At 42.0% G+C, this 26,288-nt stretch overlaps 1 protein-coding gene across 3 annotated transcripts in view; it reads left to right on the top strand.

The window, feature by feature from the left end:
- The window catches only part of IRAK3 (interleukin 1 receptor associated kinase 3), a 61,394-nt gene extending 35,919 nt beyond the window's left edge, over nucleotides 1-25,475 (top strand). For all 3 annotated transcript variants that reach the window (XM_035002204.1, XM_035002205.1, XM_035002203.1), the window contains 7 exons: nucleotides 841-905; nucleotides 7,012-7,126; nucleotides 8,053-8,171; nucleotides 21,691-21,889; nucleotides 22,157-22,219; nucleotides 22,308-22,472; nucleotides 24,267-25,475. In XM_035002204.1, the coding sequence (XP_034858095.1) occupies nucleotides 841-905; nucleotides 7,012-7,126; nucleotides 8,053-8,171; nucleotides 21,691-21,889; nucleotides 22,157-22,219; nucleotides 22,308-22,472; nucleotides 24,267-24,791 (1,251 nt within the window). In that variant the 3' untranslated portion in view covers nucleotides 24,792-25,475. The remainder of the gene's footprint in view (nucleotides 1-840; nucleotides 906-7,011; nucleotides 7,127-8,052; nucleotides 8,172-21,690; nucleotides 21,890-22,156; nucleotides 22,220-22,307; nucleotides 22,473-24,266) is intronic.
- Nucleotides 25,476-26,288: the final 813 nt, after the last annotated feature.

The following is a 26,288-nucleotide window of genomic DNA, read 5'->3' as shown; positions in this document are numbered from 1 at the left end:
TTTTTGGAAAATAGCTTCCAGAATTCCTGTTGGATTTCTCTCCCTTTCTTCCTGAGAACAGAGCTCTAAAAACCCTGCCCTGTCTCGCAATTTACAAATAATAGAAACTTACAGCTGATGGAGCCTAAGAATATTTAACTCTTTCGTGGTAGAAGTTAGGAACTGGAGATGCGGAGACATGCAGTGACATAAGGTGTATAAAGCCATCAAGAACAATACCAGGTACCGAGTAGGTGCTCGTACAATATTATTGAATTCATTAATATATTCAATCAATATTCATGTGTCAGGCATTGGGCTAGCTTCTGAAACGCCTTTGAAATAAGGAGTTATATTTCTCAATGTCTTAGTAAGCCCATTTTTTCAAAATTAATACAAAGGTAAACTTGAGTCATCATCTCCAAATGACCCAAATCAGAAATGCCAAATTAGTGAAATCACTCCTAACCAGAATACAGCGACAACAAACTGGATTCTTTCTGAGACCAAGTGGGGAATTTCTGTCATGGGATTTTCCTTAAATACATATATAAAATTTTTGAATTTATGTAAATGTGTACAAAATATGGTAAAAGGGTTTGAATATAAAATACAGCAATAGGACACATTGCATGAAAAACTTCTACCTCAAGAGCAGTGGTTCTCAATCTGTTTGGGAGGTAATGGGTTTTTGAAAGTCTGATGAAAGCTAAGGATCCTTTCCCCAGACAAAATGCTTATATGCATTTACATCAAAAAGGGCAGCTAAGTTGCAGGAAGACTATAGACCCTGGGTTAAGAATCCCAGAAATAGAGATCCTTTCCTTAATTTTTTTCCTAATTTTTCTATATGATATTTAGGAGAAAAAAATGCAGCATAAGAAACACTGGAAGAGGTTTTTATCTGAACTTGAAGTTTTACTACTGTGAGTATATTTTGTCTGGAATTTCTCCCTCTGCCTGGTTTTCAGCTTTGTGCATCTTTGATGCTTAGAGGTAATAAATGTGGGTTGGCTGTGAGAACACTGGGTACATTTTTGACATCTGCTTTAGTCTGTTCCTTAGAATACATTTTAAAATACACCATCCACATAATTCACTTGAACATATTTTAACAAGAAACTGTCACAAGAAGGTGGGTTAAATCATGTGTGCTTAACATGGCTCAATGTCAAATAACTCCTGGAACATTAGAATTGTATGTATTTGACCATTTCCTCCTTCCTAAGAGACATTTTAGTCAAGAAACTGTTTCATCAGTATAACCCTCTTCAGGAAGAGAGTTTAGACAAAGAAATCAAGTGCTATTTTCTGGGAATTCATTCATGAGCCCGGGAGTCCTTGGAGACAAACTAAAATGACTTCATGTTCATATATATTCATATCTGCAGCCGTCCAGCCTGCTCATCAAAGGCCCTTAACCCTATGGAGCTCACTCATCACCCTTTATGAAAAGAAAATATTCTTTTCAGATATTTTCTAAAGCAATAAGTGAAATGGGTGGTGGTGGAGGAGGCATTGTACTAAATCCTTCTTTTATCCCCGGGACCAGAAATCAAAACATTAGAAGTCTAATCATAAAAACTTAACACATATCATTTAGTCAACCAAAAACTAAAACCCAAATTGTAATAGTAGAGGGTCTCTATTTTTAAGCTTTATTTATTTGCTAATGAATGAGTAATAAGTTGGAAAATTTCAAAATTCCAAAAGTGCCAAAGCATAAACCAAGAACAGATTTTTTCCCCCCTATTATCTTCAGCCACCCAGCTGATTTCCCCAAGGGTAACAGTTATCAGTTTTCTGTATATCCTCCCAGAGATACTTTATGCATAAGCATGTGTGTATTTTGTTTTCTTATTTTCACACCACGGGTAGCATAAATATATTGTTCACTTTGCTTATGTTAGTATTCCATTGTGTGCTGTACTGTAATTTAATTAACAATTCTCATATCAATGGATTTTTTAGTTTTTTTCTAATCTTTTAATATTAGAAAGTAATGATGCTGCAATAAGAAAAGCTTGTATATATGTTATTTTGTACCTGTTTGAGTATATCTGAGTTCCCATAAATACAATTACAGGGTCGAATGGTTATATGCATTGCATAATACCAAATTGTCCTCCAAAAGAAATACCACTTTACACTTAAAGCAGACATATATAAGAACGCCTGGTTCCCCATATTTTTGTCAACATAGCGTTTATTCTTAACTTTTAATTTTTGCCAGTGTGCTAGGTGAAAATGATTTCTCAGTGTGGTTTAAATTTCTTTTTCTATTATGAGTGAATCTTTTCACATATTAAGAGACCTATTTTCTTTTCTGTGAAATATCTGATACTATTCTTTGCCCATTTTTTTAAAAAAAGAGGCTGTTGGTATTTTTCTTAATGATTTGTAGGAGCATTTAATATATTAGAGAAAATTAGCCTTATTCTTGTTGTGAGATACAAATTTTTTTTTTTTTACCAGACTGACATTTGTCTTTGCCTATTCTAGTTTTTGCTATGTGGAAATGGTTTTAATGTAGTGAATTTTTTTAAATTTAAATTCAATTAATTAACATATAATGTATTACTGGTTTCAGAGTAATGTAGTGAATTTAATCTATATTTTCTTTTATGGATTCTGGATTTTATTTTATTTATTTATTTTTATATATTTCTTTTTTTTTTTAAGACTCCACCCATTTATTTGACACAGAGAGAGAGAGAGAGAGAGTGCGCACAAGCAGGAAAAGCAGGAGACAGAGGGAGAAGCAGGCTCCCCCCTGAGCAGGGAGCCTGATGTGGGGCTTGATCCCAGGACCCCGAGATCATGACATGAGCCAAAGGCTGACACTTAACCAACTGAGCCACCCAGGCGCCCCAGATTCTGAATTTTATATCACAGTTTCAAAGACCTTCCCCAGTGAAAGGTTATAAAATAATTCTACCATGGTTTTTTCAAGTACCTTTATGGTTTCATTTTTTTTCATTTATACATCTGATCCATTTGGATTTGTTCTGGTGAGGTATTTATGTATGAGTAGAGAGAATTAACAACTCTATGATGGTGAATATTCTTGGTGTGCTATTATTTTTTTTTTTAAGATTTTTATTTATTTATTTGACAGAGAGACAGAGAGAGAGGGAACACAAGCAGAGGGAGTGGGAGAAGGAGAAGCAGGCTTCCCGCTAAGCAGGGAGCCCGATGCGGGGCTCGATCCCAGGACCCTGGGATCATGACCTAAGCCAAAGGCAGACGCTTAATGACTGAGCACCCAGGCACCCCACTATTATTATTATTTATATTGCTAATACTTATTTAGTTTTAGGTTTTATACCAAGTACATCACATGTATTAATTCTTTAATCCTCACAACAATCCTGTGAAGTAAATACTGCCCTCATCCCTTTTTTGGAGATGGGGAAATTGAGGTAGATCCTACCTTTTTGAGAAAATCCAACTCATTTCCTAAATCTTCTTCAGTCTCCTCAGATATTTATTAATGAATAAATCAGATGTAGCCTTCTCCTCTCAGAACATGCTTCCTGGAGTGGGGTTAGGAGAGAAGTACACAAGTAAATAGCAATTTCAGTAAACGAAGTGGTAAGATGGAGACATACAGAGCACTGAAGGAGGGGAACGTGGTAACCTGGGGGCTGGGCAGCAGAATAGGCCTCTCGGAAAAAGTCACACCTAAGCCGACACCTGAAGATGAGTTTTTTTAGTTCAATATTAAGAGAATTACTTAACCCCTGTCCCTTAAACAGAATTGTAAACTCCTTAGGGTGTGGCTTCTGATTCCTTTCTTTCCTAAGGGGAGGGGAAGGAGGTAATAATTTTTGAGAACCTGGCATTTGTCTACATATTTAACTTTTTTTTTTTTTTAAAGATTTTACTTATTTATTTGAGAGAGAGAGAGAATGAGAGACAGAGAGCACGAGAGGGAGAGGGCAGAGGGGGAAGCAGACCCCCCGCTGAGCAGGGAGCCCGATGTGGGACTCGATCCAGGGACTCCAGGATCATGACCTGAGCCGAAGGCAGTCGCTTAACCAACTGAGCCACCCAGGTGCCCCATATTTAACTTTTCATTTAATTTTCGTAAGAAACTTGGGAAGTGGTGTCTTAATTATTGTTTACAGTTGAAGAATATTCATCTTCTAGGGCTGCCATCACAAAAGAAACAGGGGATTTGAACAAAATTTATTTTCTCTCAGTTCTGGAGCCTGAAAAGTCCAAGATCAAGGCAGATTAGGTTCTTGGTGAGGGTGCTCTTCCTGACTTGTAGACGACTGCCTTCTAATTCTGTCCTGACATGGTGGAGAGAGAGGGAGGAGATTCTCCAGTTTTTCTTCTTATATGGGCAGTAATTCTATCGTGAGGGTTCCAGTCCTAACCGTGACTAGCTCCCAAAGGCCTCTCCAAACACCTTTACATTGAAGGTTAGGGCTTTAACGTAGGAGTTGGGTTGGGGGAGGGGGATGCGTGTGGGGGAGAGACACAGTTCAGACCCCAGCAAAGATAGAGGCTCACAGAGATTAAATCCTTGCCCAAGTCCACAGAGCTGATGAAAAGAAGACCAAAGAGTCACACCCAGGTCTGTCTGTCGTTCAGGTCTGTCTGCTCTCCCACACCGTGGTGCCCTGTATTGTGTTTTATCTGTAGGAGGCATTCACAAGTACTTGTCGAATTGATTTTAAAGCTATCGTATCTGCAGACCTTAAGATCTACATAATCTAAGATCCCACCGACTTAAAAATTTGCAGTGAAAGGATGGGTGAGAAGGGTCTGTAGATGCAAAGCCAGTCGTCTTTCTCGATGGCTGCTTCACGTTCCATATCTCACTAACTGGTACAGTGTCCGTTTTTCTGCTGGATTGGTAATACCTAAAAATAAGCAAATGGTCATTTCTGCTCTGTGAGCAGGAAAGCAGAGCACCAGGCCATGGCTATGTCTATATGAGGACTGCTATCTTCTTTCTAAAAAGATTTCTATCCTTTTGAATTATTTTAAGGTGCAGGACTCACAGGCAGTGGTATAGATCAGCTGTTTAGGCAGCCAAATATGCCAGCTCAACTGCTTTTCAGTCCCTTGCTTTTCATTATGTAATGATGGTCTGAATTATAATAGGTGTAGGGATCTTGTGTCACAGGCATTTTTGACATATCTAAAAGTAAAATATGTCTGTTTGTGTAGGTACATATACACACATACACACACACTTCCTTCTTTAAGGAAGGAGGACTACAAGAAATCTGAAGATGTGTGTGGGCATTTTAGAGGAAAGTTTTGCTATTGAAGAAACTAATAATAAGTCTTTATAAATAGAGTCTTTAAAAAAAGCTTTATTTTGGGGCGCCTGGGTGGCTCAGTCATTAGGCGTCTGCCTTCGGCTCGGGTCATGATCCCGGGGTCCTGGATCGAGCCCCGCATTGGGCTCCCTGCTCCGCGGGAAGTCTGCTTCTCCCTCTCCCACTCCCCCTGCTTGTGTTCCCTCTCTCGCTGTCTCTCTCTGTCAAATAAATAAATAAAGTCTTTAAAAAATAAATAAATAAATAAAGCTTTATTTTAATATCCCCAAGTATGTCTAGAACATAGTAGGCATTCAATAAATAATTAATTTGAACTGAGTTCATGGTACAGGTGAATTTCACATTTTATATTTTATAGCTGTTACCTGGGTTCCACTGGTTTTCACAGTGATGATACAGGCATTCAAGAAATAGAGTTTTGGGGCACGTGGGTGGCTCAGTCAGTTGAGCACCTGCCTTCGGCTCAGGTCATGATCCTGGGGTCCTGTGATCCCTCAGGATCCTTGCTCAGCGGGGAGTCTGCTTCTCCCTCTCCCTCTGATCCTCCTCCCCATTTGTGCTCTCTCTCTGTCTGTCTCAAAAAAATAAATAAAATCTTAAAAAAAAAAAAAAAAGAAATAGAGCTTCAGGGCACCTGGATGGCTCAGTTAAGCATCCAACTCTTGGTCTCAGAGTTGTGAGATTGAGCCCCACATCAGACTCCATGCTCAGTGAGGAGTCTGCTTGAGATTCTCTCTCTCCCTCTGCCCCTTCCCCTGCTTGCATGCTCTCTCTCTGTCTCTGTCGCTCTCTCTCAAATAAATAAATATATCTTTAAAAAAAAAAAGAAATAGAGTTTTAAAGGAAAGGAGGCTGAAAATGTATTCTACACTGACATAGAACTCTGGCATTTCAAAATCAGTGATATGTTCTTCAACATCAGACTTTACTAATCACATGAATTTTATTTTTATTTTTTATTTTTAAAGATTTTATTTATTTATTTGACAGAGAGAGACACAGTGAGAGAGGGAACACAAGCAGGGGGAGTGGGAGAGGGAGAAGCAGGCTTCCCGCCGAGCAGGGAGCCGGATGCGGGGCTCGATCCCAGGACCCTGGGATCATGACCTGAGCCAAAGGCAGACGCTTAACGACTAAGCCACCCTGGCGCCCCAATCACATGAATTTTAGATAACAGTACAGCTTTATGAAGACACTGGATGTCTCCTTTAGCTTTGTGACTGATGCCTAGCACAGTATCTGACATAGTAATGCTTAAATGGATGAATGAAAACAGTCTTCTGTACTCTTCTATTTTGGTGACTTATACAGTATACTTAAAGCAATGAAATGGTTTCAGTTGTATTATCTTTATTAATAAGTTACATTGGGTTTCGTATTGATAAACATAATTTAATATCAGGTAGTGTCATCTATTTATTGTCAAGTTCCCAAGACTCCCAAATCTTAAGAAATCGTCGCTTTCTTAAATTTTCTGTCTTATATTTGGATATTTTATTTATATTTGCATGATCACAATCAATCAAAAAATGGCTAGTATTTGATAGAGCTCTTTAGACCAATTTGGGAAACAAATCTGTCATGTGTCCAATGAGATAACTTCTCCCTTGGCCAAATGTATATTCTGCTTTAGACCTATTCCCCATCTCACCTTATCACCCCTAAACCACAGTGCTGTTCATTTCCTATTTGAATAAACAATCTGATGGGCTTAAAAATCTTTTCTTTCAAGGTTTCATCATCCAAACATACTGGAGTTGGCTGCCTATTTTACAGAGAGTGAGAAGTTCTGCCTGGTTTATCCATATATGAGAAATGGATCCCTTTTTGACAGATTACAGTGTGTAGTAAGTCACACCTATGACTCTCCCTGACGCTCTGACCCCCTGAAGCCCTGAAAAAGCTGCTGAAACGTCCTGTGGGACCCAGGGGGCCAACATGTATTCACAGAAAGAGACAGCCAACAATGGGTTTCCCAAGGAAGTAGAGGACTTTTCCATGAATCAATATCTTACTCTAAAAAAAGACTCTGCACAAATACCTGCGTTATTGTGTGTTGTGCAGCATGGTGGCCAAAAGATTTGTGGGGTCCTTAGTCCTTATTGATTGCATATCTCAAATGAGTTTACATTAACTACTCTTCTTAGATAATTTCTATTTGCGTAACTTCACACAAAGTACCATTGAATACGAAGGACAGACATAAAGGTGATACAGACTCCTTAAAGAGAAAGAGGTGGAATAAATGCCTTGATTTCTCATGTTTTTGAAAGATAAGTTTAAAAATTCATTCTGAATAGGTTAAGTCTCAGGGTAAGAATAAAAACATATTATTCTCAATTACCCACACTGTTATGCCACAAATAATTTTTAAGTCTTATTTAAGGAACTTTTTTTTAAGTAGGCTCCACACTGGGTGCAGAGCCTGATGTGGGGCTTGAATTCATGAACCTGATGAGATCAAGAGTCAGATGCTTAACCGACTGAGCCACGTAGGTGCCCCTTATTAGTGAACTTTTAAACAGAGTTACCTTACTGGCCATATTTTGATTAAGCTAATGTTAAAATTATTGGGTATTTCCATTAGCTATAAAAAGGCCTAGTACCATTGGCAGCAGAGGAAAATGTATCTTGAATTACAAATAGGTTGTGGGAAACCAAAATGTTCATACCCTCGCCTTACCCCACCTCACCATCTGCTTTTCTTCTGGCATACTCCTATGTAATGAGTATACACATTTCATTACCAAACCAACTACTGTTGTCTTTTTAGGGTAACACGGCCCCACTCTCTTGGCACATTCGAATCAGTGTTTTAATAGGAACCTCCAAAGCCATTCAGTACTTGCACAACACGGAGCCATGCTCGGTCATCAGCGGCAGTGTATCAAGGTAAATTATCCCAGAGCCTTAGGTTGCACCTGAAAGCCCCTTTCATCATCACAGGTGAGTCAGACTTCACACTATTTTCTACCTGTAGTTTCCGTGGTATGTGTGTGTGTTTAAGGATTAAGAATTCTCATCAAAGAGGGGTGTCTGGGTGGTTCAGTCAGTTAAGCGTCTGGTCTGACTCTTGGTTTTGGCTTGGGTCATGGTCTCCGGGTGATGGTCTCGGGGTCGTGGGATCAGCCCGTGTCAGGCTCTGTGCTCAGTGTGGAATCTGCTTGGGATTCTCTTTCTCCCTCTCCCTCTGCCCCTCCCCACCCACCTCCGTGCGTATGTGTGCTCACTCTCTCTCTTTCTCTCAAGATAAATAAAATCTTAAAAAAAAGAATTCTCATCTAAGTATGTAAAATCTTACTTTTTTTAGTGAAGTATAATTGACATACAATATCCAGTTAGTTTCAGGTGTACCTTACAGTGATTTTATTTTTTTATTAATGAAAATTTTATCTACCCAATTTAAAAAGCTACATTTACATGGCCAAAGGGAGAGTTTATATTATCTTTGGGAATTATTAATGAACAACGTAGGATAGACAGTTTTGTGTATTTTACTAATTATACCTGACACTAAACTTTGAAATGAACCTGTATTAATCTCCCTTTTTTCTTTTTAAGTGAGTTTTAAGGAAAGGTTAAGTGACTTATACAGAGATTCCCAGCAAGGTAACAGCAGTAGACAGTAGACAGTAATTAAAATTCTTTGTCCCTGAGTCTTTTGCTGATTCCACTGAGCTTTCAGCCTCTTAGCTTTACGTATTCACCTGTGACAAGACAAGCAGCAACTCCCGGTGTGCATTTCTGAGACATCAGAACATTAGAAGCAACGTCTTCCATCTTTCTTTTTTCTTTTTTTTTTTTTTTAGTAGACCTAAAGAATCATTCAGACAGAGAATAGATACTCTGTAGCAAAATCCCCCTGGTGAATTATTCCTGTGTGCCCTTCATCTCGAATCTGTCCAAAAGTAGGTAAATATACCTTTGCTGAATAGCAGGGATGACTGAATTTAAAAGGCTTCTGCCTCTTCTGAACCATCTCCTGGTATCTTGAAAAAGCTTTTAGTGTGCTTTTGAGTTGAGCAAAAGAGGGACTGATTACTTACTTCTTTGTTTTTCTGGTGGAATGAGCTCCATATAAAAAGACTCTAGATTTTTCCTGAGTCCAGGGCGTGTGCGGAAACAGCCCATAGGTGTCTGCTCCTGTGGCATTGTGGTTAAGTCATCAACTCTGCTGGCCCCGTTGAATCAGCACAGAGTGGGTGCTCCCTCAGGGGACCTGGGTCAAAGATGCACAGCAACAGAGTCAAGTCTATTCCGAAGGGCTGCGGTGGTCACCCCCAACCAGAAACGATCCACCTACCTCGCCACCAGCTCAGCACAGTAGGTTCTTAAATATATTTTATCTGAGTAAATAAATATCTGGAGTTTTTCTGTACATATATTCTTCTGGTTTAAACTTAAAGTAAGTCTAGCTTCTTTTCCATCCCAAGCAGTAACACATTAATGTTATTAATTTTTCTTTTGTGTGACTGAGTTCATCACATCCTTTCCTGAACGCAGAGCTTGATGGGAGAGAGGGGTGAGAAGCAAGAGTGTCAAGGTTCTGGTCCTTGACGGGCCTGGGGGACAGGGAAGGCCACCAGCTGGAACAAAGGGAGCGTCAGGGTGGAGGGCTACAGATCCAGCCTCTGCCCACGTCCAGGGTTTTCCGCAGCTGTGGACATGCCCCCCAGCATCTCTCTCCAGGGATCAGGTGAGAGCTCGGGCCGTGGCCTTGACACCCACTTTCTCATTATGGATAGGTGTCTTCAGGCAGGTTCCCAGGAAATAGGCTCAGAGGAGAGGCTTGCCCGCAGGAGGTTTTTTAGAGGGCTCTCAGGAACAACAGGAGTAAGGGAGGGAAGGAGGAAGGCGGAATTGGGCAATTGGAGAAGCTGAGCTGGGATATGGTAGTAGAGGCCTCGGTCACTGCCATGGGGAGCACTGGTGCTGGGATGGCCCTTCGAAGATACCCTGAAGTGTGGCAGGGTGCTCGGGTCTCTGCACCCCTGCGTCTGACCAGCCCTGCATGGGGCTGTGACTTGCACTATGTCTTGGACGAGGCAGCTCCCTTCGACCAAGGGCAGGTTCCAGGTACGGGTTTAGCTGTGCACCATCAACAGCCCCTCTCCCTGGCTGGGGAACTGTTGTCTCCCTGGGTCCTGGAGGAGGGATCTGGGCCACATCGCTGCAGCCACTGCCGTCACGGGCAGAGATATGACCGCCTGGTGCTCTGCAAAATGGGACCACGTGATTTTTCTTTTTCATCGACTTTCCTCCCCACCTTCTTCCCATCCTTTCCTCTTTTTTTTTTTTTTTAAAGATTTTATTTATTTATTTGAGAGAGAGAGAATGAGAGAGAACACATGAGAGGGGGGAGGGTCAGAGGGCAAAGCAAACTCCCCGCCGAGCAGGGAGCCCGATGCGGGACTCGATCCAGGGACTCCAGGATCATGACCTGAGCCGAAGGCAGTCGCTTAACCAACTGAGCCACCCAGGCGCCCTCATTCTTTCCTCTTAGCTCACTATCCCCTAATGTTTCAGAGACATCTAATTTAAGAAACTGACTTTCCATTTAATGTGACTCTGAGCAAACTGCTTAATTTCTGTAAGCATCAGTGTTTCCCTCTGCAAGATGCTCATAAAAGAATAATAGCATCTATCTTTTAGAATTAAATGCCATAAAGTACATACGATGCTTGGCAAAGAGAATGCACTCATCAAATGGTAGCTTCTCTTATAATTAGTGAAGATGTGGTAGGAATCTGATGGCAAAGGCTAAGAGATATGATGGCCAATCTGTCTTTTTTTACTTATTACCACTCTTAACCAAGTGGTAAGTATCCCAGGTGCTATAACCAAAATACTAGAAAGTGGGTGACTTATAAACAACACACTTTTATTTCTCACCGTTCTGAAGGCTGGAAGTCCAAGACCATGGCACCAGCTGATTCTGTGTCTAGTAAGGATCCAGTTTCCGACTCATAGATGGCCATCTTTTCTCTGTGTCCTCGCATGGTGGAAGGGGCAAGGGATCTCTCTGGGCCTTCTTTTATAGGGGCACTAATCCCAGTCGTAAGGGCTCTGCCCTCTTGACCTAATCACCTCCCAAAAGTCTCACCTCCACATACCATCCCATTGGGGGTTAGGATTTCAGTATATGAATTTGGAGGGGGGACACAAACATTCTATACATGGCACTTACCTCCATCATCAACTTACTGTGTTTGAAAAGTAGGTCCCACAAACTAAGCTCCGTTTTAAGAAAAATCACTTCTGTGTCAACATATATTTATTGAACATTTTGAAAATCATGTTTATGTTAGTTTACAAATATATGTGGAACATCTGTTGTATGCAGAGCATTGTATTAGACCACGTGGGGTAGATGCTGGTGATCATCGTCTTATCCTTGAAGTTTCAACCTGGTGATCAGAGAGATAACACAAACACAGAAACTATATGGTGAAACACCTAAGATGCTCAATGCCTGCCTGGTCTAAGAAGGTTCATTCTAATTGCAGAGTTCCAGGCCCAGCCTTTGAGGAGATGGGTCATGACAGTGGATTGGTTAAAAGAACAGGAAAGAATATTCCTAGCAGAGGCAATCATTTATTCAAGGGAAGGAGTCAACTAAAGAGTTGCCAAGTGTATAATGAAAGCGAGAAAAATGGCTTGACTGGAAAGGAAGGGACAAGACTGGAGAAGGAAAGGGCTCCTGGGAGGGATGAGGAATGTGGGGGGCAGGGGTGTAGTGGGTGTGCATGCTAACCAGGCTGAGGACCTGGGTAGGATAAGCTAAGCCCTTACAAGGGACTCTGAGGCGTTTCTGGGACTAGAGGTGGGAACAGAAAGGTCTGGAGTCTCTTACGATGTCTCACACTTAGGAGGAGGCTGTTTCTTCCAGGCCAGTATCTCAGGTACTTGTCTGGATGTGGCCAACTATAAAATAATTTCAGTAACACTGCTAGACAGAGTGCCCAACAGTATTACAGATACGGAGCACCAAAAGATATCTGGTCAGATACAGAGAATTTCATGGAAGAGGCAGGGTTTAAACTGGATATGTGCTACCAGCATATTCTATTTTGTTAGTTGGTGAAGGGGCTGCTGAGGAGTGTTGCCTTTCTGGGTTTCCCAAAGGGGTTGAGGACTCAAACGTAACTATCTATGGACTATGCCCGCCTGGGCACGTGTCAGGGTATGGAGTTCCAGGGCTGTGGGCATTTCTTTGAGATTGTGGTTTCACATGGCTCATCAGTGTGTCCCTGGAATCAGTGATTCCAGAGCGAATCAGCCCTTTCTTTTTTTTTTTTTTTTAAGATTTTATTTATTTATTTGAGAGAGAGAGAATGAGAGACAGAGAGCATGAGAGGGAGGAGGGTCAGAGGGAGAAGCAGACTCCCCGCTGAGCAGGGAGCCCGATGCGGGACTCGATCCCGGGACTCCAGGATCATGACCTGGGCCGAAGGCAGTCGCTTAACCAACTGAGCCACCCAGGTGCCCCTTGAATCAGCCCTTTCTACTGCCAATGAACTCTTGACCCTTCTGCTGAGCCTGCCAGCAAGGATGTTAATTAGTGCCAACTATAACAGTACATCCCACCCCCCCTTTCTTTGTGTGCACCTGTTCTCTGGGAACTGGAATAGGACCAACCCATTTCATTCAGGGCACTGAACATCTGATGGTGATGACATTCAGCCTCTAGCAGTCTTGACCAAATGTGAATTGGCTGACCCAGATTACCCTCCCGATTCTTTTAAATGAACTCTTCACTTTGCTCTAAACTTGGGCCTCCCTGATTCTTGGTCCCTGTTTGTACAGCCTAGTGCTTTGAGGACAGTCTGAGATTCCTATTCTTTTGTTCGTGTCATATACATTTTCTCACTCTTTGGAAGGAAAGGCAGCTTCTAGGAGAGATGTCATTTTATTGCACGGCCCTGATAATTGGCCCGAAAAAGGACATCTCGAAATGTGTTCAACAGTGACCTTTTCTGGGACTAAGTCAGGGCTCTGTTTTTGATGGAGTAAGAAATGGAAGATATTGTTACCTTTATTTTCTTTTCTGCATTTGGACCTCAGACGGATGAATCACAGGAGAGTTTGTCATACATCACTTGACATTACTAAATAATGTTTTTTTTGTTTTTTTTAATAGTATGAAATAACATGGAACAATGTGTATGAAGTAAGACTAAGTGAAAAAAGCCAAATTGAACTAGTATACAGTATACAGTTATAACTTTGTAGAACTACAAATTCATGAATTTTTCAAAAAGATTAAGGGGCGCCTGGGTGGCTCAGCCGGTTAAGCCACTGGCTCTTGCTCTCAGTTCAGGTCTTGATCTCGGGGCCATGAGTTCAAGCCCTGTGTTGGGCTCTGCACTGGGCATGGTGCCTACTTTAAAAAAAAAAAAAAGATTAAAACATACCAAAATATGAATAAGGTTTTATGTAGATGGAGAGACTATGGCTTTTTGATTAATGGTTTATGTTTTACTTTTCTATCATGTTTTTAAAATTTTTATTTAAGGGTTATGTTCTACTGTTATAATAAAATAAAACTCCTTGTCCAGAAAAGGGCAGGTGACGCCTGCACCCTCCTCCCAGAGTTGTGGAGATGCAGTGAGGTAATGAGTGTAAAGCCCAGGGCTAGACTTGGCAGTAAGCTGTCGTTCCTGCCACGTCATGGAGACTGTCTCTAAGTGTCTAATCCAGCCTGTCCTTGGACCCTTGCACGGTGTGTTGTTAGTGCTCCATTTGGGTGCAGCTCTAATGATTGGAACTTCGTTTCTTTTGAGCTAAAATCTGTCTTCCTGTGACTCACCCATCAACTGTTCTTTTGCCTCGACGGTTATCTGTATATACCTGAAGGAAAGAAGAGAGAAATTTCATTTTACGTTTGCTCGGTAATCAACAGTTTATCTTTTATGAGTAGCTGAACAAAAAGATGTTTCTTTCGGTTAACTGTAGTAAATTGAAAGAGTAGCAAACGGAAAAAGGAGGGTTAGGCTTTAGTCCCGGCTCTGCCATTAACAAGCTATTTTGCAAAAAACAAGTCATTTCGACCATGTGCGCTCATTTACCGCATCTGTAAAGGAAGTGATGATCCTAGAGCAGCGAAGACAAATCTGTTTCATCCCACATTCCGTCGTTGGTGGATTGGTAATGACTTCCCACCTGCAGTGTTGAAAGGGAACCTGGGGTGGGGGCATTCTGAACTCAATTAGTGATGTCTGCCAAGGAACCGGGAAGATGCTTTGGCAGTATTTGGGCCATCTATTTGCCATATGCGGAGTGGTCTAGGTCCACTTATGGTTTCAAATTCTCTTAAGTTACTAAGTGATTATATCAACGATTGCTTGCTTGGTATCTGCTATAGACTCAACATATGCTTAGGTAAACAACATAAGCTGGCTTCTGAGTAAGTGCCAGATGGTATAGTGCAGGAGGCACAATGGGAACTTGGGGGAAGGAGAACCACTGGAATGCAGAGTAGCAGAGTGAAAACTTCAGGGAGGAAGTGAATCTTGGGCTGCAAAGAGGATTTGAATGAAAATAAGGGAGGGAGGAGTACTTTTCGGGTGAGGGGAACAGTATAAAGAAAGTCCCCGAACAGTACTAAGCACTGTCTAGCCAGGCCATTGGGAAGTGCCAATGCATTCAGGGGAGCTGATAGGCTGCAGACAGATTAGGGAACTCGGTGAAGGCCAGCCTGACTTTAGACCTGACATAGAAGCTGACTGAATAACTTACTCCTCCCAACAACCCTGGGTTTGGATATCATTGGTCTTATCTCAGTATGACAGAGGAGAAAGCTGATTTACAGAGGTTTGTAATCTGCCTCTATCCCATGTCTGCAGATGGGGAAGGAGGTGGGGTTCTATGTTTGTGTGGGTCCGAATCATGGTCTTTTTAGGCAATTAAGTGTTCCTAGCCGGGATTCCTGCGAGCATGTTGGTTTCATGGGCAGAGACAGGGAAATCGGGCAGGAGATGAGACCATCATGAGTGCAAATTTGGAAATGTTGACATTGGACTCTTAGTGAAAATGGCAGTAGGCAGCAGACTTTGAGGGGAGATTAAGCCTGGAGGTCAGCATTGGGAATCTTTGTCTTGTTCAAGCAGTGAGAATACATAGTCTTCTAAGGCGACACCATCAAGGACGCAGCTGCGGAACACCCAAGGAGGAAGCCGAGCCCACATTTCAAAGGTATTTTCAAGAAGTCTAGTGGTTTGGTTAGCCCAAAAACGTCTTAGTAATTTCAGCTCTTCAAAGGGAATGCTATAAAAACAAAATTCAAGTCCAGATGGTGGAATTTAAGGAGGAAAAGGATTTAAAGTAAAGAATCATAAAGAGTTGAAGTCTCTGTTCTTGGCAGTCTCTGTTATTTGGGAAACGAAGATGTTTTTGAATTACAGGATCACATAAAAGCATCTGAAAGCAGTAAACCTTGTTATTTCCATCCTATCCCTTAGCCAGCTTAATTGTTTTCACATTTATGAATGATTTTAAATTGAAATGCATTTTATCCTCGGCATTTTTCATCCCAGGCATTCATTCCTGTTAATGTTTCCAAAGCCGAGATAATCTCGGTGAACATTTCTAATGTTTCCTATAAGATCATGTTCTCAGTCCGTATTGCCATGTGTCTCCTGCCAAGTGAAACAGCCTTTCATACGAGGGACGTGGTCTAGGAAAGAAAGGAAGGGAAAAGCCATATGCTTAAAAATGAATTCTTAAAAAAGAGAGATTGATCAGAGATGTACGGCGGTAGTGAATGCGTGGAGAATTTCCTTTGTGAGGGACTAGAAACACTGAGTGGCTGGGAGGGAGGCTAGGAAATCACAGATTGGCCCCTTCCTACAACCGTGACACCCTTGCCTGAGGACCCAAGCTCCGCCTGCATTTACCCCCCAGACCTGATGTGTGTGTCAAGGACCCCACTCAGCTCAGTGTTTAGTAGGGATGCAAAACCTACAGGGAATGCAAAGTATGTTTGTTTGATGGGTTGATTGTTTAATTAATGAATCTCCTCCCTCTCCTCTCCCACCTCCCTCCTCCCCCCCCAAAAATGTACTTTTGTTTTTCAGAAACATTTTAGATATAAACAATTCTTTTTCCTCCAATTTTTCTATTTTCCCCTAGTGTCTCCCTTCTTCGAAAATTTCCAGATAAGTCTATTTTTTCTAAGGGATGCCAGCACAATTAAATAATACATAAATTTAAATTGTCCTTGTTAATTTTGTTTGCCATCACTGTCTCTAAACCCCAGCATCCATTTATTTATACACGTGTGTACATAAATACATGCATGCACACATATATGCCAAACGATTCTTCTTTTCTCTCCATGATCCTAGAGTATCTGGAAATGTTACGTTAGTCAGGTTCTTCCAGAACTTCTCTGGAACTATTTTGAAACTCAGCAGACACCCTGAAACTAATTAACCCAAGGATCCCCAGATCTCCAGGGTCATTGTGCAACCCCCTGTACCTTTGTTATTTCAGACTGGTGCCTTGAACTTCTAGAGATCCCCAACCAAGTTTCTTGGGATTTTAAGGTGGATGTAGGATGGACAGAGGCCAGCCTACATCCTTCAGAGTATATTTCAGGGCCCTCCCTGTGTAGCAGGCACTCTGAATACATTTTCTCATTTAATCCTTGTAACAACCCTGAGAGGTAAGCCTCCTCCGATCTTTTTACCCATGAGGAAACTCAGCTTTAGGGAAGTTGCGCTAGTTTGGTTAGAGGCAAAATTTCACATTTAACGCAGGAATATGCCTAATTAGCTGGGCCTTTACACAGAGAGTTTAGGACTCATAAATCATCAATAAAGCAGTAACAACCTTTAATACTGTCTCTGAGTCCTGCCTGGGTTCAATGGAAAAGAAAGAGAAGGTCGTACAATCAAAGGGGGAAGAAAGGGCTTCAGCTGCATCAGATGCTGGGCATGCTGAAGTGGGGGGGAGGGGGTGTGTATGCCCTTTTCCAGTAACCTGTAGCTTCCCTGAGAAGTTGGATCTTGCCTCATCTGGTGAGGGGTGTCTCGGTGTTGTAACAGCAAGATGTCCTGTTGCCTCAGGCTGTCACCAAGAGGCCGGTGGATCCTCTTTATCTCTGGGACCAATTTGTTGGAGTCCAGACTTTTCTGGAGAATTGCCAGGCACTCAGGGACTGGGCTACTTTGTACCAATAACTCCCCCCTCAAATCCTTTACAAATATGTCTTTTTAAAAACCAGTCATGTGCTTACATGTCAAGTGTGTATTTGCACTTCCATTCAAATCCTGCATTATAATCTAGATGCATCATCATGCTTTGTATTTATATTTTAGGCCCAAGGGCTTCGACTAAATCAGGAGAAAAACTGACGTGCAAAGAAAGCAATTATTGTAGCCTTTGGGAGGTTCAAGTTCCTCAAAAAGAATTGTCGTGGAGACCCCCGGCAATAGAAAGATGAAGTATGTTGCTCCCCAGAGTCAGGACACAAACTGACCACCTTGTGTAGGATTTGCCCCTTCTCCTCCGTTTACCACCACTGATCCTGCACTAGAAGAATCATCTAGAGAGGCGATGGTCTGTGTTACAGTAAGGAGCATTGTGGGAAAGAATAGCAGAAATAGGTTGTGGAGACACTAAATTGAATTGAATGGGCCATTACATGTGTCTTGTCTATCTCTTTGGTAAGCATGATAGCTAGCAAGCCGCCCCTTTTGTTCAATTATACTGTTACGTGATTGCAGTTAGTTTATATTGTCTTTATTTCATTAATCTGTTCTTAGCCCCATAGGATAAACATATTCCATTGACCTGCATGATAGTTGAAGGCACGGCATGAATGTTCTATTTAAGGCTGCAGTAAGGGAAAGAGTTAGGGTAGACCTCATTGTTGAAGGGGTTTTGCAGTTCCTACTTTCTTAAAACAGAACATTCTTCTTCCTCAGCTCCTGTTGACTTTTCTTTAGAACGGAGTAAATCACTGCACTCAAAATTCGTGTTAATGCACTAAAAAGTCTGCTGGTCTTTTCACCAAATATCACCATTAAAAGTGTAAATGCAGCTCCCTAGAGCGATCTCACATTCTGACTGCCAGCCCCTCACTGGCCCGAAGCCCTCTGTGCGTGTTACTGTATCACACATTGTGGTTACCCGCTCTGCCTAAGTGTGTCAAGAGCATGAGTCAAGTTGCTGAAAGCTTCCCACTAGCTTTGCTGAGGGGCAAATAAAGGGATTAGATAATGATTTTGGTTTTGAGGCTTTTTTTTTTCTTTTGTGCTTAGAAAAGACCTATTCTTCAGGAATTCTAAGTGTTTTACAAATTCGGCTTTTGCATCCTCATGGGTCTAGCATTTTACATTATGATTTTATACGTTCTTTAGAGCTGGAGTTGAGGAAGAAGAGGGCAAGATGTCTGACACTGAGACTCTGGCATTCAGAGTCTTTCTGTCCCTCTATGCTGAAATCCAGTGTGTGCGTGCAGGGGGAGGGGGTGTGTGCAGAAGAGAGCTAGGCTGTCAGTGCGGCAGAAGCCAGAGGGGCAGAAGGTGGGGTCCTGCTAAGGGGAGTTAGTGAAACTCTCTACCCATCTCACCTCCCCGCACACGTGGCAAACTCCTGCATTAAATACCCTGGCACTCCGAAATGATCCTGGGATCTCCAGAAGTCTCCTCCTTGACCGGAGCCCTTGAGGTGTACACATACCTATGGAAGAAGTAATTTTGAACTAAAATGCCAGTTCTTATTTGGAGCTGGAGAGAAGGTAGGATCCGGCTCTAGTGGACTCCACATCTTCAGAGGTTTGTCAGGATAGTCAACGCTGTTTTCCAAATGAGATGGATGATGAGTGCCCTAGATGTGCGGGACCTAGGCTGGCCTTAGGAGCTGCCAGGTCTGGAATATACGGAGAAAAGACAAGGCCAGGAGAAAAATGAGGACTGCGATTATTGATACAAGTCTGGAGGGCTGGGCCCTCTCTGAGGTTCTCATAAATGCAAGGATCACACAACAGGTAAGAGCCTTGGGACTGATACATGAGGTGGGCTCTTTGGATTTTGCAATTCTCCTGCCACCCTTAAAGACAGAGAGTGAGGGGCGCCTGGGTGGCTCAGTCGTTAAGCGTCTGCCTTCAGCTCAGGTCATGATCCCAGGGTCCTGGGTTTGAGCCCCGCATCAGGCTCCCTGCTAGGCGGGAAGCCTGCTTCTCCCTCTCCCACTCCCCCTGCTGTGTTCTCTCTCTCACTGTGTCTCTCTCTGTCAAATAAATAAATAAAATCTTTAAAAAAAAAAACAAAGACAGAGAGTGACATCAAGTTTAGAATGTGTTCTGGATCCTTAAAGGGTCCTGAGAAATGTCTTCATGCTGTCTGTTGTTAACTCGGTTCTAGACAAACTCTGGGCTAGAATTCTTTTTTCTTCTTCTTCTTCTTTTTTTCTTTTTTTTAAAGATTTAAAGATTTCTCTCTGAGAGAGAGAGAGAGAGAGAGAACGAGCAGTGGGGAGGGCCAGAGGGAGAGAGAGAGAGAGAGAAGCAGACTCCCCACTGAGCAGAGAACCTGACATGGGACTCAATCCCAGGACCTGGAAACCATGACCTGAGCAGAGGGCAGACGCCCAACCGACTAAGCCACCTAGGCAACCCCGGGCTAGAATTCTTAAAGGTCTCAGCTTTGAATCCTCAAGACAGAAGTAGGACTCTGAGTACTCTGGATTATTAGGACACCTGCAATTCAGACCTCTGAAACTAGGTTCTGCCTGTCAGCCTACCTGTACAAGGTGAGCAAGGGACTTCTGGAACTTTTGTAAGAACCAGTATTTGTTCAGGATTAAGAATTTCTTGTCCTTATCCCATAGCTATTACCACTTTTTTTTTTTTTTTAAGATTGATTGATTTATTTTAGAGAGACCGAGAGAGAGATGAGCAGGAGGGGCAGAGGGAGAGGGAGAGAGAATCTCAAGCAGACTCTGCACTGAACACGGAGCCCATCCAGGGGCACCATCCCATGACCTTGAGGCCACAACTTGAGCTGCAATCAAGAGTCGGACGCTTCGCTGACTGTGCAACCCAGGCGCCCCGCTGTTACCACTTTTAATAACAACGTGTAGCACTGCAAATATACCACTTGCGTTTTGGATGGGCAGGCCTAGTATTAGAAGCTTTGGTTTCAGGGAACAAAAAGTAAGCTCTGAAGAGCCCCCAAGCAGAAGTGAGAAACAGATTACTTTCTCTTGGTCCACCCACCTGTTTTGTCAATATCCATCTGCTCTCTTATGATTCGTTACTGATTTTCATCTTCCCTACCATTTATTGGGCATTATTGTATGCCGGGTAGTAGGCTGTGTGTGTTCAGTTCTGTGAGTTCTGTTGTTTGCCTCATTTCACTTGTGAGGAAAATGACACTGAGGCGTATGGGGTGAAGTTAGCCACCTGCGGTCACGGAGCCAGGGTAAGACAGAGCCGGGACTCACTCCAGTGGGGGCCGTGTGAAATGCATGGGCTTAGCCTTTCGCATCCCTGCTGTGGCAGCCCTTTGAAGGTAAAAGTAAGCTGATGCTTACCTGTCAGCCAAGATGTTAAGTGATTATTAAGGCTTTTAATGTGACAGGTAGTGACTGTAGGCACTTAGCCTTTACCTCTGCAGATATTTATATTTTAAATAAGTCCCAAAGACATTTTTGCCTTTACTCCATAGAAAGTCCATACAGATGGGACAGTGGACTAGGTTTATCCTTAAGGCAGAGCTACCAAAGGTTCCTCACCTCATTGCAGGTTAGTGGCTCTCTGCTGATAGGCTGGACATTCCACAGCACAGCTCTGGGCACGTAACAGGTATTTGATTATTAGCTGATTAAAACCCACTTCATGTTCTCATTATGTATCAGAAGAGCACAAGGAAAGCTACTTTGCTTAACTTTAGTTTCTCCTATTGGCAAAGGATCAGCTTTATCCACCAACTCCCTACATGTATCTATAAATTTGAAAAGCCCACTGTTCTTAGGTCAGGTTTTCATTTTATTTTTTTAGAGAGTTATTTATTTGAAAGTGAGAGTGCGAGAGACAGCATGCGCATGAATGGGGGGAGGGGCGGAGGGAGAGAGAGAATCCCAAGCAGACTCCCTGCTGAGCACGGAGCCCGACAGCGCTTGATCCCAGGACCCTGAGATCACCATCTGAGCCGAACTCAAGAGTCGGTCACTCAACTGATTGAGCCACTCAGGCGCCCCAGGTTTTCATTTTAGAGTTTTATATAATACTTGTATTTATACTTTAAGAAATATGAGAAGATGCCCTCTAATTCATGGGAAATCACGTATGGCTTTGTGTTGTCAGCGTTTGGAATTAACCAGATATGAAGGTGAGTTTGTCATTTTGTTTTCCACCGGAATGCCTTTATGTTTTTGTCTTGTTTGTCCTTGATTACAATTTTAGTGCAAACATACTCTTGGATGATCAGTTCCACCCCAAACTAACTGATTTTGGCATGGCACACTTCCGACCCCACCTGGAGCATCAGAGCTCTACCATAAGCATGACCAGCAGCAGCAGTAAACATCTGTGGTATATGCCCGAAGAGTACATCAGACAGGGCAAACTTTCCATTAAAACGGACGTCTATAGCTTTGGAATTGTGAGTACCAAGTACCAGTCAACAAAGGAGGAAAGCTTACCACCAGGAATGCTCTAAATTCTAAGAATTTTTTTAAGGGCTTTCGCTTTTAGACCTATTGATTTCCTGTTACTCATTGTCTTATACATTAATTTTATGTAATCAGTCAAATAGTAAAATATAGTCATTAATTAGAACGAACGTTACCTATTGTCAGGGTTCATCGCTGCAACTAATTCTATGTATATATTTAACATATGTAGCTGACTTTCTATATATTCCCTATAGGTAATAATGGAAGTTCTGACAGGTTGTAAAGTGGTGTTAGATGATCCAAAGCATATCCAGCTGGTGAGAATTGTCTTCATCTCTGTTCCTATCTCTCGGTCATTTTTGGGGTAGAGTTCTGAAAGATGAAGTTGTCTTCTTCTCTTCCTAGAGGGATCTCCTTATGGAATTGATGGAGAAGAGAGGCCTCGATTCATGTCTTTCATTTCTAGATAAGAAAGTGCATCCCTGTCCTCGGAATTTCTCTGCCAAGCTCTTCTCATTGGCAGGCCAGTGTGCTACCACGCGGGCAAAGTTAAGACCATCAATGGATGAGGTGTGTACACATGGTTTTATTCAAAACCAAGCCCACAGAACCATGGAAAATCTAAATTGGATAAATTATGTCTGAGTGAATTCTTTATCAATGAGGCAAATCCAGCCCCTAACACAGAATTCTAACCTCATAGTTTTTCCAAGTCACAAGTCACATTATTTGGTACTCTGGTAGAGAGGTCATTGTTGGGTGGGACTTAAATGAGTAATTTTAATGAAAAGACTTAAGTGAGTAGTTTGGAGAGAATTTATTCAATACTCATTTAGAGATCTGGTCTATTAAAAATGCATTACATATTTCTTCTATTGATTTTTTAAATTTACTCATCAATTTAATCATCCATGCATTGATTTGCTTATTTGTTCAACAGATACTTAGCTAGTGCTTACTTTGCATGTGCCAGACTTGGTCCTGGTGCTGAGGGTACACCAGTAATCAAGATATAGTTGCTGCCCTCAAACTCACAGTCCAAAGTGAGAGTCAGAGTAGGTAACGTGGCATTTCAGTATGGAGAGATAAGCATAATGATAGGTGGAAGCCCAGGTCAAATGGGAACGTAGAGTCAGAACACATACCAGCCAAGTCAAGGAAGCTGCTCGATGGAGGTGATGGCTGAGCTATATTCTAAAGAACAGGGTGAATTTAGGCAGCAGTAAGGATAGAGGACATTTTAGTCGAGAGAATCTATACCTGCAAACCTCAGAGGTGATAATTTTATGACACTAATACAGCAGGCAGTTCATGGAAGTGGAATATGGTGAGGGAAAAGCTGGAGTGCTTAAAATAATCGAAGGTTCCAGGTGATAGAGGGACATGAATTCCATTCTGGGATTTGGGGTTTTATCCTGAGTCTATTGTAGAGCCACAAAAGGGTTTTAAACAAGAGGTCAGCATAATCAGAATGTAAGGAGCACTGGCCTGGGAGTCAGGAGAGCTATATTTTAGGCGTGGCACCACCAGTAAGAGCTATGTGACCTGGAATCTTGGGGCCAAAAAGAGCTTTGAGATACATAGTGGAAGAAACATGGAACTGGGAGCCAGATCTGAGGTCAAGCAACACATCTGCTCCTTACTGGCTCTTGATATTTATTCCCTTTATCTGAGCCTCAGCTTTATTATCTGTAACATGGGAATAATAGTGTTTGTGCAGATTAAATGAGATAATGTGTGTGAAAGCACTTTGTAAATAGTAAAGCTCTCTAAATGTATTTTTAAAAATTGCATGTGTGTGTGAAGGGATGTTACATGTTCTTTTAAATCTGGTCAAAAGTTCTCACTTTGGGCTGCACATCCAAATCAAGTGAGAAGCTTTTTAAATATAGATTCCTGGGCCCCTATCTTCATATTTTGTCGGTGATGATCTATAGGTTGGGGCCAAGGGAATCTGTATTTCAAGAAGGCTCCTGTAGGTAATTCTGACATTTGAGAACTACAGATTGGGTCCCCTGTACCCTGACCCTTTCTAGTACTCCGCATATTAAGGTTGAAGTAAAAAATGTACAGAGACTCACCCCAGGTCACACAGTAGTTGGTGGCAAATCTAAGCCTCAACTCAGGTCTCTTGATATTTACTTTAGTGCAGTTTCTTTTATACTTGGCTTCAAGTCTTTTAATTTACTCATGAAACTGAAAGGGTTTAGCTAATCTTTAATAATACCTTCCCATTCAGAACTCTATAGTTGAAGTTATTTCATGAAAATAAGAGAATATTCCTTAATAGGTAGATAGAAAAAAGGTGAAAGGAGAGGTTATGGAAGCTTAATGCAAATGTTTCTTTGCTTCTTGGTTAACTAGGTCCTAACCACTCTTGAAAGTACTCAAGCCAGGTTATATTTTGCTGAGGATCCTCCCACCTCTCTAAAGTCCTTCAGGTGTCCTTCTCCTCTGTTCTTGGAGAACGTACCAAGTATTCCAGTGGAAGATGATGAAAACCAGAATAATCGTTCACCACCTCATGATAAAGGTTCGAGAAAAGATGGAGTGACTCAGAAAGTTCCATTTGAATGTAGCCAGTCTGAGGTTACGTTTCTGGGCTTTGACAGAAAGACAGGCAGTGAGAGAAACGAGGATGCCTGCAACAGGCCCAGTTCTTCTTGTCAAGAAAATTGGCCTCCAAAGCATTCAGCTCTATCCCAGGACCCAAGGGCCTATGGTGCATTTATGGACCCTTCTGCAGAAGCTCCAGGCCATTCTTACAGGAGCAGGCCAGTGGAGACCAGCTGTTCCTGCGAATTCTCCTGGAACGAATGTGAACCGCACAAAAGGGAATCGATTTCACCAGAAGATAAAGAAGAAAGCAAGTATTGCCAAGGCACCTGAGTACAGGTACCATCTTGGGAAAACATTGTCACCGTAAGTCATGCTATGAGGACTATCAATGGTGAGTTTGGGGGATGCAGATCAATAATCTGGACAATGCTATTCCTTCCTTCCCAATTCCTAGGCTTACACTTTGGCTAAATTAGAGCCGGTCAAAATTACTGAAGATCATGAGCTCTGACCTCAGACAAACAAAACCTACCAAAAAAGGGACTGGATTCTCCTGTCTTCTTCATCATCAGCAGCATGAGCCCTCAGAGCCTCCAGTCTGCTAAGTAGGTTCAGTTCAGTTAAATCCCATTGTTCTGTTTAGCTTGCTCACGAAGGTCATAGGAACTGTCTAATTTGTAAATGTTAACAGATGCCTTTTTCAAGAATTACCTTTTTGTTTATTTTAATTAACACTTAGTATTTTTTCTGCACATCCCTGTCAAGCCTGCCTGCCTGAAGATGAGCCAGATTCACTCTTGACTGTGACACGTTCTCTGCAGAGAGGGGATTCTTGCCCAAGATCTGGATTTCTGTATTTAAACTGTTAGGATAGTTTATCACATATCATATAGTTGTTAGCTATTATTACAATTTTTTTTACAAACTCAGGAATGAATTTGACATTCATAATCCTGAGTAGAATTTATGAAATTTTAATCAAGTAAATTTTGTTTCTGAGAAAATGGCTGGTCACAAGGGCCTATGTCAGCTCTTTGTTTGATCCTATACCTGCCGACTCTGTGCCTTTACTCCTCCTGTTTACTGGGTCTCCCCCTGTTGAAATCCTACCCAGCCCGTCAAGGCCCAGCAGAACTGCGTCTTCCAGGAAGCTTCCCCCAGCCAGAAGTACTTGCTCAGCAGCATTTCCATAGCATTGTTCTTGTGTTTCTGTTGTATACTTGTCACTTCCTGAAATGTACCGAAGTTATCTATGTCATCTTCTCTCTCTTACTAGGTTGTAAACTACCTGTATTAATGTCCTACTGTTGCTATAATAAATTATGACAAGCTTAGTGGGTTAAAACAATATAAGTTGGGGTGCCTGACTGGCTCATTCGGTAGAGCATCCGCTCCTGATCTCAGGGTCGTGAGTTCAAGCCCCACGTTGGGTATAGAGATTACTTAAAAAAAAAAAAAAATATATATATATATATATATATATATGTTAATTATTTTACAATTCTGGAGGTCAGAAGTCCTTGGCATTCTTTCTGGAGGCTCTAGGGGAGAATTCATTCCCTTGCCTTTTCTAGCTTCTAGAGACTACCTGCATTCTTTGCCTTGTGGCCTCTTCCTCCATCCTCAAATCCAGCAATGTGGCATCTTTGAATCTAGATTTCTCTTTCTTTTTCTCTTTGACCTTTTCTTCATCACCTCTTTCTCTTACTTTGGCCCTCCTGCCTCTAGTAAGGATCCTTGTGATTGCATTGGGGCAACTCAGATAATCCATGGAAATCTCTGCATCTCAAGACCCTTAACTTAATCACATCTGCAATGTCTCTTTTC

This window comes from Mirounga leonina, unplaced genomic scaffold, assembly GCF_011800145.1.
Source record: "Mirounga leonina isolate KUSES-001 unplaced genomic scaffold, KU_Mleo_1.0 Mir_126, whole genome shotgun sequence".
Taxonomy (NCBI): domain Eukaryota; kingdom Metazoa; phylum Chordata; class Mammalia; order Carnivora; family Phocidae; genus Mirounga; species Mirounga leonina.
The sequence above is the reverse complement of the archived record's forward strand: the minus strand, read 5'-3'. Positions and strand labels throughout refer to the sequence as shown.